General features: G+C 39.7%; 1 protein-coding gene and 1 long non-coding RNA gene across 4 annotated transcripts in view; both read right to left on the bottom strand.

The window, feature by feature from the left end:
• Positions 1 to 326: 326 nt before the first annotated feature.
• Positions 327 to 8,625, bottom strand: LOC102301839 (CD226 antigen). Of its 3 annotated transcripts, XM_005952350.3 has the most exons (8): positions 8,298 to 8,625; positions 6,749 to 7,111; positions 6,061 to 6,420; positions 5,681 to 5,901; positions 4,064 to 5,101; positions 2,396 to 2,553; positions 2,227 to 2,310; positions 327 to 609 (listed from the first exon to the last, which is right to left on the bottom strand). In XM_005952350.3, the coding sequence occupies exons 1-5, from the start codon at positions 8,365 to 8,367 to the stop codon at positions 5,087 to 5,089; spliced, it is 1,029 nt and encodes a 342-aa protein (XP_005952412.2). In that variant the 5' UTR covers positions 8,368 to 8,625; the 3' UTR covers positions 327 to 609; positions 2,227 to 2,310; positions 2,396 to 2,553; positions 4,064 to 5,086. The 3 variants fall into 3 exon arrangements, with proteins under 3 accessions (XP_005952412.2, XP_042072791.1, XP_042072792.1); XM_042216857.1 differs by lacking the exon at positions 8,298 to 8,625 and having other exon boundaries at positions 6,749 to 8,259; XM_042216858.1 differs by lacking the exons at positions 327 to 609; positions 2,227 to 2,310; positions 2,396 to 2,553; positions 8,298 to 8,625 and having other exon boundaries at positions 2,584 to 5,101; positions 6,749 to 8,259.
• Positions 8,626 to 9,116: 491 nt separating this feature from the next.
• The window catches only part of LOC121813228, a 2,646-nt gene continuing 1,017 nt past the window's right edge, over positions 9,117 to 10,745 (bottom strand). The window contains exons 3-4 of the long non-coding RNA XR_006053585.1: positions 9,970 to 10,054; positions 9,117 to 9,726 (exon numbers count right to left, since the gene is read on the bottom strand). This is a non-coding gene — a long non-coding RNA (uncharacterized LOC121813228). The remainder of the gene's footprint in view (positions 9,727 to 9,969; positions 10,055 to 10,745) is intronic.

Genomic DNA, 10,745 nt, shown 5'->3' with positions numbered 1-10,745 from the left:
TGGCTGACCTGCAGGTGAGAAACAGGTGTGAGGTGTCAGCTGTCAGGTAGGTGATGAGTGAAGAACAGAACAGAATCCATTTCCTCTTCAAACTGCTGTCAGACATTATCTGCTGCACTCTGATCACATCACTCAGACCAGCTGCTTTCTACAAAGTCTCATCAACAACATCTTTAGAAACAAACATCAACAACCAGGAAGCAGCTTCAGCTCTGATCACACACACACTCAACTCTGCTCACTAACCTGGAGGATCAACAACACTCAGGTAGATGATGCTGATGGGTTCACCACCCAGATTAGCTCTCTTCCTGCGGTTCCCTCCCCTCACAAGGACACGACACTCGTATGTTCCAGTGTCATTAACCGTCACATCCTTCAGAATCAAAGACACGTCTCCATCCTTCATCTGTCTGTCCTGCAGATCCACCCGGTTCTTAAAAGATGGATGCTGGTTGCTTGGAATAACTTTTTCATCCCAGTGAAAAAGGACACGTTCTTGCTCCAGTTCAGGTTGGATCCACTCAACGCCTTTGATGGTCTTGTTGTTTGGAGCTTGACATGGTAGAGTGATGTCCTGTCCAGACTCAGCTGTGATGTTTTTCTGGTCTGAAAAAGGAAACATAGCCGAGATGTTAAAGCAACTAAAACAGCATCCAGTGAGACAGAGACCAGAGCAGAGAGCTCAGGGGGCTGTACAAGGAACTGAAATTCATGAGTTAATGCACTGTTTTGAACTTAAAGTTCCAGTTTTCATTGGCACAGAGGTGGCTGTATTTTAATCCAGTTCATTTCAATTTGATTTAATTTCATCTTTATAGCCAAAAATTTCACTAACAGTCACCTTATGGGACTTTATATTGTAAGTTAAAGATACTTTAATAATACAGAAACTCTAACAATCAGACGACCACCCTGTGAGCAAGCGCTTTGGCAACAGTGGGAAAGAAAAACTCCCTTTTAACTTGGGGAAACCTCTAGCAGAAGCAGGCTCAGGGAGGTGCGGCTAATTTGAGTTGAGGGGAGAAGGACAGGACAAAAGACATGCTACAGAAGAGAGCCAGAGATTAATAGTAACAAATGCTTAAATGCAGAGAGGTGTACAAACACATAGTAAATGAAGTAAGGAGATTAGAAAGAAAGTGAAAGGACTTCTTTGAGATTTTGAAGATGTTTGAGAAGAAGCTTCTCAGATGAGAGGGGAAACGTCTTCAAGAAACGCAAAGAGGTCCAGTCGCTTTTCTTTCTAAGCTCCTTAGATTACCATGACCTGGATGACTGAGATGCTTCACAGACATAGTGAGTGAAGAAGAAACACCGAGTGAATCATAGGAAGGTCTCACAACAACAATTATGAGAATTCAGGGTCACCTGGTCCAGCTCTAACTATTTGCTTTGGCAAAAAGGAAAGTTTTAAGCCTAATCTTAAAAGTAGAGATAGTGTCTGTCTCCCGAATCCAAACTGGAAGCTGGTTCCACAGAAGAGGGGCCTGAAAACTGAAGGCTCTCCCTCCCATTCTACTTTTAAATACTCTAGGAACAACAAGTAGGTCTGCAGAGCGAGAGTGAAGTGCTCTAATAGGCTGACAGAGTACAATGCGATCTGTAAGATATAAGATGCGACTAAACGAGGTTGGTATGCATGCAGTGGTATGTCACAAAAACAATCTCAGGTATGAGGAAATGAAAAAAAGAGGCCGCGAGAGTCAGATAAAAACCGAGTGTAGCAGGTAGAGTTTTTATTATCTATGTTCCTGGATCCTCATCTGCTGGTTAGAATGTTCTTGAAAAAAGACCTCAAATCATTTTTGATTTAGGTTTGATTCTATGTCCAGCTGAGTCAGTTGAGATCTGACTGGTCCTTAACCTTAGCTAAATAGAATAAAATAGAAGAGCTACTTTACTCATTATCAGTCAGAACATACACCAACTGATGTATTGTGATGACGCAGTACTAAAACAATATAATACATCTAAACAAGAAAAAAGAACCAAAGATATTTGCATTATAAAAATGCAGTCTTTTAACTGTGCACATAAACATAACAGTAAAACTGTACTGGATCTTAGAAACAAATATATTGAAAGCAATAGATACACAGCAACAAAACCCCATTCCAGATGTGTTTCACTGCCCTAATACAACATGATTTAGGAGAGTCTAGAAACAGACGCTGTTTAAAACATGAGGGAATCCTGTTTGGTATAAAATGAGTTTAATCTCACCTGCAGAGACGAGTAGGAGGCAGACAGACAGTAAAGTCCAGCAGAGAGACACAGACGCTACAGCAGGCATTTCACACAGATGACCTAGAATGATGTGAATATTTCCAGAGATAAAAACCTCAGTAAACTACAACTTATCAAATAAAGTGAAAGGAACTGAGAGTTTTACCAGGTGTATGCGGGTGGGTGGATGCCTTCAGCTGCTCTCTATGAATGGATTCTGAGAAAGGTGGAGTCAGAGTGATGGAAGTGTTTCGGAGCTGAGCCCTGAGATCCTGTTTTTCAGCTTCTTCCTGGTATGCAGAGATTCCCCTGCATTCTTTGAATCTTTGAGTGACAGTTGAAGACAGAAGCATGACAGGCCATCAGTTTTTCATTGTAACCCTTACAGCTCACCTGGCTGTGACTCTCAGCACTTCTCAGTTTGTTATAATCTGTTTCGTGAAAGTTTGAACTGCTCCTTAAAATGATCAAGAAGCGTTTCAGCAACATGAGCAGGAGTCGGGGCCGGATCCAGTGTTGTGTTTGGGTGGGGAACTAGAAGTAAGAGCTGGGTGTGTTCCTTAATAAACAAAACCTGACCTAGAATAGAAGATTGGTGTGTCAAGATGTTGCAGCTGACTCATTAGCTGCACATTTCTTGTTTACAACAGGAACACAGATACACACACAGGCTCATATTTACAACTCTGATTCATCAGAACAACGACAGAGTCACCACTGTACAGACATTTCTATTAAACATGCTGCTTTTTGCTGGGGTACTTTCACATTAAAAGCTCATTAATGAAGGAAGGTGTAAGATTTGTAATGTGAAAGTTCTGGAGTAAGTCCTGAGTGTTGGCACTATAGTCAGTGAACTCAGTGAAGTGAGTTTAGGAAAGCCTTTGTGTAATCCTGTTATTGTGTGTTATGTAAACTGCACAGAAACAGTGTGTGTCACTTAGAAACTAACCAACACAAACAAACTAACATGGCAGATTTTTCAACCTTTAGCTAATTACATGATTTAAATTAATTTCATGATCATGATCTAGTTTTATGTGACTAAAAAGTCATAATTTTGACTTTTATTTCATAAAAAAAGAAAGTAACCACTTGAACATGTTAGCTTAGATTTATAATTTCATTATATTTGACAGTTGCACTAATTCCAGTCATGTGGTGTAACAGGAAGCAGAGTAAAACTATGGCTATCAGTTTAGAGATCGCTGTTTGGATGTTTGTATTTTAAATGCCCCTCCTCCACGGAGATTCACTCAGTAGTTTAACATGAACACAGAGAGCTGAGATGATTCGGTGTCTGACAAGCTTCAAAAACTCATGAGCTTGTGACTCAAACTGAGCCTGAAGATATTTTTTAAATCGTGTTTTCCTTTTTCCTGAGTCAGCACAAACCCCACACACTCTGTAAACTCCCACTGAGGCTAGTGATGCAGATTCACATTTAAAGTCTTCCGCCATCTGTTGGTAATCTTGGTGTATTACAGCAGAGCGACATATTTCTGCTACAAGAAACATGGAAGTTATTTGAAAATATATTCTATAATATTTTTAATGATCAGTTCACTGTGGAGTGACACTGATATGCATATTTTATTTTTATTGATCCTGATAATATTGTGCCACAAAGAATTTCTTTTTTCTTTTTCACCACTTAACATTTCATGGACAGATGGGAAAATAGTAAACTTTAAAAACTGATACAGTCTTTTTTTAAATCAGAGTTTAGCAACAATCAGGCAACTCAAACCCCCCTCATCTTTTCTGATTTTTTTATTTACTAGTTTTTTATTTGGCTGGGGTCAGTGTCATTGCTGGTAGCACAAGTCTATACCTGGACCCTACACAGGTTGGCAGTTGGTTGTTGGTCAGTGATGGTCTGGCATATCCTGGATCCTGGGTTCCTCCTGGTGCACAATAATTCCCAGTGCTATGTGGCAAGAGTATGCAGGCAGTTCCTGAAGGCTGAAGAAATTGATGCCACTGACCGGTTCAAAATCCAATTGAACACCTCGGTGACATTAAATTTTTGGTCCACCTCAGATGGTCGAGGAGCTCAGTGATGCCTTGTTCCAGGTCTCGGAGGAGACACCATCCATCATTAGCATGACCTGATGTTGTCAGGTAGACATACAAGCACATGGGAGCCATCCAAACTGAGCACCAGTATGAGTTACTGAAAAATGGACCAGCCTTCCACATAATCCTTTCACCTTGATGTTTGATGTTTCTTTAAGTTCAGTCTACTAGATAAGTTTCATTTCCATGAAACTATGTGGCATCCCTTTTAACACGCTACCCACTCCATATCATATACCTGTCTAGCATGAGCTTTGACGTCTGATCTATTTTTAAAGTGCTCCTTTAATTGTTTTGAGCAGTATTTTCATGCGGGAGTCCACAAAACAAGTTTGACAAAAAAAAAAAAAACACACACAACGGCAAAACACCTTTCTTTGTCTCTTACTCATCAACTGTAACCAGGCAGAAACAGATGTCAGATAAGATCCAGTAACTCTCTGATCTATCAGAACTGACCTAGTATGAGTGGTTCAGGTTCACCTCCCCAAATACTTACTTTTTTTTTTTTTTTACAGTGAACAGATTTTAATCCGACTGTGATGGAAATACTTGCATCATTTTTTTCTGCTTTAAACCTTGATCTCAAGATTGTAAACTGTAGGAATCTAAAGAATGTCTAACTGCCAGAAAGGTAACAGAGGTAGATTTTATCATTGGTGGGTTTTTGTTTTTTTCAATTTTCTTTCTTTTTGTTTGTTTGTTTTATTTTCACTGCAACTGAAAAGTGCTGTCTTTGCCCCTTCATCCAAGCTCTTATCACAGGTTTTTTTTCTGTTCATGGTTTTGTGATCTGAAAGAAATGAGAGTAATAAATATATCACATAATATAATATATAAGTAATCCTAAATAAATAATTATTTTTTTTTTACAATGAGTGACGAGTGTAGTTTTCATTATGAGCCAGCATCTTCACAGACAGTCAAAAACCTCACAGCAGGACTTATGAAATCACATTCAACATTAGCACATGTTCACACTTTATTAATAATAAAATAACACAATCGATATAAACTGGGGAAAGGCGCAAAAAAAATGCATCAAAACTGATGAAGAAAGTTGATAAAACAGGTAACTTCACTACAGAAATGTTCTCATGATCTTCACAAACAGAACTCTTTTCCTCCATAGAAAAACATTTAGGTGCTCCAAAGACATTTCCGTGTTCCCCAAAGGAAAACGATGAAAACTGTCATTTTAACTTATTATTATGATGGTTGATTTCTAACTATTTGCAGACTAGACGTACCCACTCCCAAACGCCACCAATCCGAACCAGAAAAACTCTAAAGATGGAAAAAACAAACTCAAGATAAGTTAGACATTTACAGCTGACTACTGTCTGCTGGATTCCCGTCACTGTGAACTCACATCTGTCTTGGAAGCATCTGTCTTTTTGCTACGAAAGGTGGGACGAGTGACACGAGTGGAGCGTTTCAGCTTGCTGCTCGTCTGGGAAGTGCTGTTTTTTTCTCCTTCTGTATTGTCTATCATTTTTATGTAGTATATTATAGTTGCGAAAAGAGCAATAGAAAGCACAATAACAACTGTTAGTCCAACAGCCCCATCCTCTCCGTGTCCTCCTGGCTGACCTGCAGGTGAGAAATAGGTGTGAGGTGTCAGGTATACACAAGCTTCACCTCTGATCACAGGCAACATCTTTTTATGCATTTTGAGTTATCAGTTCACAGCCAAACAACTCTGACAATAACTGAATGCGTCCAAAGCCAAACTGAATTCCACTGACTTACCTGGTGAAATAACCTTTAGGTGGATGACGCTGATGGGCTCAGTCTTTAAAATGGCCAACTTTCTACCTTCTCTTACTTCATGGACGACACAACACTCATATGTTCCACTATCAGCAGTCGTCACATCCTTCAGAATCAAAGACACGCCTCCATCCTTCATCTGTCTGTCCTGCAGATCCACCCGGTTCTTAAAAGATGGATGCTGGTAATATGGAACAAATTGTTTTTCCCAGTACCAAAGGACATATTGTGCCTTCAAGTCACGTCTGCTCCACTCTACACCTGGTATGAGGACAGTGTTTGGAGCTCGACATGTCAGAGTGACGTTCTGTCCAGACTCAGCTGTGATGTTTTTCTGGCCTGAAAGACAAAACAACACAGAGCAGAGAGGTTAAAGGACTAATCGATCACTATAGCAGCCAAAAAAAAAAAAAAAAAGTATCATGTTTATTTTTAACTAGTTCTTCAACATGTAGCCCTTTACCAACTTTGTCTAAGTTACTGTGGCCATCTAAGAAGAACATATGTTTGTCCACTTATGTTCTACAGGCTGCAGCCAGTAGGAAATACAAGGCACAAAGATCCAAGCTTTGGACCTCTGCTACATGTTTAACTCAAAAAAACTTCAGACAGCAACAACCAGGAAGCAGCTTCAACTCTACTAATAAACTAAACTCTACCAACTCACTTGGAGGAACAACAGTCAGGTAGGTGGTGCTGATGGGGTCACTATCCAGACTGGCTCTCTTCCTGCGGTTCGCTCCTCTCTGGACCACGTAACACTCGTATGCTCCCGAGTCATCAGTCGTCACATCCTTCAGAATCAGAGACATGTCTCCATCCTTCATCTGTCTGTTCTGCAGATCCACCCGGTTCTTAAAAGACGGATGCTGATTTTCTGTATCAAGCTTATCGTCCCGGTAAAAAAGGACATATTCTTGCTCCAGGTCAGCTCTGCTCCACTCTGCAGCTATGATGGGGTTGCCGCTGTTTGGAGCTCGACATGGCAGAGTGACCGTCTGTCCCGGCACAGCTATGATGATTTTCTGGTCTGAAAGAGGAAACAACAGAGTGGTTAAAGAGATGCAAGTAAAACCAGTCACTACACAGTTGGGAGCTACTGCGAGATAAGTGAGCTTTTTACTGTAAATTGCTTCAGACAAACACAAGGGGCACATTCGTTTAAATACATTTCTCTTCAATCAGGCTACCAACTAATATAATTCCCTTACCCATGTTGATCAGCCAATGGGATAGTTTTAGATTTGAAATCAGCTTTTAATGTTGTGTCATATTTCAAATATCAAGTTTCAGAGGAGGTCTACTATGCACTGGTGCACAGCACTAAGTGGTCAACCATCCATTTCTGTGTTTGGGGTCACATCCATTGTATGTGGAAGAAGAGTGAAATGATGAGTCCAACAACTTTCTTTTTTTATGTGAAAAGTGAGTGCTCACTGGGCCTGATCAAGAAGAAAAGTTGATGACCTCCATCCAAATGGCCTAGCTTTGCAAGGGAATCCTAATGAATCTCGCTTGCAAAGGTAGGCAGTAAAGCTCAGAACAGCCATTTATGCTTCACTCAAACGACTGATAATGGAGCATTAATCTGGAATCTTGCAGCAAAGTCTACTAAATTCAAGTTTTACATTTTTAAATATCTGTTCTAGCTACTAATGCTGTTTGAAATTCAATGACAGTGACACTTTTCTGTGAATAGTGAAAGGTGAGGTCATGCAGTTACTTCAAAAATAAAGATCTTTTTTGTCCCAATGAGAAGCTTTTATGAAAGATTATTTTTTTGCCAACTGATTACTGCACCCATCCTTGTGCTAATGACAGACTGCTGTGCAAGAACTGATTCAACCTGACTCGTTATGCTTGAAAAATACAAACTTGTGCAGATAAGCAGATATCAGATGTGCTCTGATGTGAACTTTGACATAAACTGTAGGTATGAGGAAACGAAGCAGGTGTAGCAGGAGGAGAGGACAAGCTCGGGTAAACAGAGTGTTAATGCTGTTAAACGACTCAGCTCTCCTCCTGGAAGAAAGCCACATTTCTTTGTGAATCACAGTGTTTGCTGAAACTGCTCTGGAGCAGGAACAGTCAGAATTAAGCTTTAACTCTTTAACTTTAGGCATATCTGGCAGGTCATACAGTTAAACACACTTTTTTAAACCATGAACAGAATTCTTAAAGAGGTATTATTTTATCAATCAGAAATTCAATCTCACCTGCAGAGACAAACAAGAGGCAGAGAGACAGTAAAGTCAGGCAGAGAGATGCAGACGTTACAGCAGACATTGCTTCTTCATTTAAAGTGCGATAAATGTCCAAAAGATGGTGGTATTTTTCAAGAATCACAGAATCCCTGAGTTTAAAATCTGATAAAGGAAGCTGAAAGTCTGTGAGTGTGACAGCAGGTATCTATGTTGTTCTTGTCATGGCCATCTGCTGTTTCTCCCTCCTCATTTCTGCCTCTGTCTCTCTCTGCAGGTGAAGAAGAGATTGAGGTTGTCTGGTTCCCTTGTTTGGCCCTGCCCAGAGGCGGAGTCTCTCCTGTTGACCTTGTTACCTGTTTGCCTTAAATTCTTTACTGCAGCGGATTTAAAGACCAGCTTTCGCCTTGTGTCCCCCTCTAGTACTTTGGCATTGCAATGGATACTTCTCCTCTTTCACTTCTACACTAAGAGAAAAAATAGTGATAACCATGTTGAGTTTTATCCCTCCTGATTAATTTTTCTGTGGTTTTACTTTTGCCAGTGTCCTCCATTATCCAGCGTGTCATGCCGTTATCCCTTTTTCATCAGCTTTTGACCTTTATGTCCTTGCCTACTGGAAAATGCATCGAAGGACCAATTTAAAATGTGGCATATTTAAGTTTCTGAAACTCTTCTTTAGCGTGTGAGTAAAATGTAACCATAATACAAAGTAGGTTGATGTTGCCTGCTTGATGTTTGGCTGTTAAACTGCTGTCATTTATAAAGCAGCTGCTCTGCTGTAAAACTTAGATTAACTAGCAGATGGCAGCAGAATTTAAAAGTTATTAGTAATTCCAAAGTTCAATGGTGAGCAGTTTAACAGGAGATTGGTGGTTCAGGAGATGTGGTCGAAAAATAAGTCGGTTCTGATTCACATGAATTCACAAATTTAGTCTGGTGTGGTTTGATGTTTATTTAAGTTTCCGTTTTAAATCTTTTTAGACTCACAGAAACACACGAGGAAAACACGCAAGACGAACACTCAAAGCACTTTCGCTTTCTATTGCAAGTCTCATTCACACATACGTTATTGCAAGGATAAATATTGTAATATTCACAGACACACTCATGTGCATGCATTGGGGGAAGCTCAAAGTTCAGTATCCTGCCCAAAAATCACCTGACAAACTACCAATCAAATTACCATCTGAACCACAGTCACCAGAACATTTTAACATTTACTGTTCACATTTTAAATTTTAGAGAAAATTCACATAAAAGATAAGATAAAATAATGTATACAAGTTAAATAAAAACATATTAAAAATATATATTGTTAACTTGTGGATCTCTGGTTTGAAGTGCTGGGGAGACCAACTAGAGACCAGCAGCTGGACGTCAGTGGTTGGACTGGTGGACTACTTCAGTGAAGAGTAGACAACGTCTGGCTCTGGTTTAAAGTCTGAACACAAACACACACAGTTCAAACAACAGAAAACATGATTAAAAGCTTTGTAGTTCAATCAAGACCTTGGTTGCTCTCTTATTTACAATCTTATTTACAATCTCCACCTCTCTGCATCACACACAGTCCCAGTTCAGACCGAGCTCGAGATATGATACGATTCTGTTAGCTTAGCTTAGCATGATGGTGAGCAGGGGGAGCAGCTAGCTTGTTTAAAGTTAAAGATAAGAGCGGCTGTACCTGGTCCTCCTGGCTCTGATGGCTGTTCGTCCATTACTCATATCTTCAGTTTTCACTGCTGAGTAGACTGCAGCTGAGTAACTCTCTGCAAAATAAAACATCTTTGACATTGTACAAAATCTGTATGACTGTCATATTATTGCAAAGATTGGTTTTATTCATAATGTTGCACAGTGTAGAGATTGAGCAATAGGTTTTATAAACTGCAGCTTCACACGCTTTTCTTATCTTAACATCTCTGCTATGAAACTGACCACATAAATCTGAAGGATGTTTCTGTGAAAGAGAAAAGAGGACAACCACAAAGCTGCAAACATCTGCTTTTAGTGCACACTGATGCACTTCACCACAGAGCAAAGACCTTCACGACATCAATACTATTACTGGCCAAACCAAGAGACACTGTGTTGAGAAGTTTCACTATCTTCAGACTACTGTAAACTAGAATCATCAGCAGGATGACTGTATCTGGTCAACATGCCATAAAGAACAAGATAATTATAAACTTTATTATAGCCAGATTCTGATTTTCATTTTCAAGAATTAGAAAGACTGGATTTAAAATGTTAGCATCATAAAACTATAAAAAGACGTCCTTGATGAAATTATTCACTTTGAATTCATGATGGTCTGTGAGCAGAGTTTAAAGAAATCATTTTCCAGATGATGTCTCCATGTTCCTTCCCGTTTTTAAAATGAACAGCTCTGTGTTGAAACAGCTGCAGCTGAAGTGTTTTCTTTCTATCAGAAACAGGATGCTGGACGACTGCAGAGCT

Source organism: Haplochromis burtoni, unplaced genomic scaffold (genome assembly GCF_018398535.1).
Source record: "Haplochromis burtoni strain Fernald_Lab_line unplaced genomic scaffold, NCSU_Asbu1 Contig_1300, whole genome shotgun sequence".
In the NCBI taxonomy this organism is placed as follows: domain Eukaryota; kingdom Metazoa; phylum Chordata; class Actinopteri; order Cichliformes; family Cichlidae; genus Haplochromis; species Haplochromis burtoni.
The sequence above is the reverse complement of the archived record's forward strand: the minus strand, read 5'-3'. Positions and strand labels throughout refer to the sequence as shown.

Excerpts from the sequence above, each read along its gene's own strand:
- LOC102301839 (XM_042216857.1), bottom strand. The coding sequence starts at position 7,238 with ATGTGCCCCTTGTGTTTGTCTGAAGCAATTTACAGTAAAAAGCTCACT. Across the intron at positions 6,421-6,748 it reads CCTGACTGTTGTTCCTCCAA|GCCAGAAAAACATCACAGCT; the intron begins GTGAGTTGGTAG and ends TTTGTCTTTCAG. Across the intron at positions 5,902-6,060 it reads CCTAAAGGTTATTTCACCAG|GTCAGCCAGGAGGACACGGA; the intron begins GTAAGTCAGTGG and ends TCTCACCTGCAG.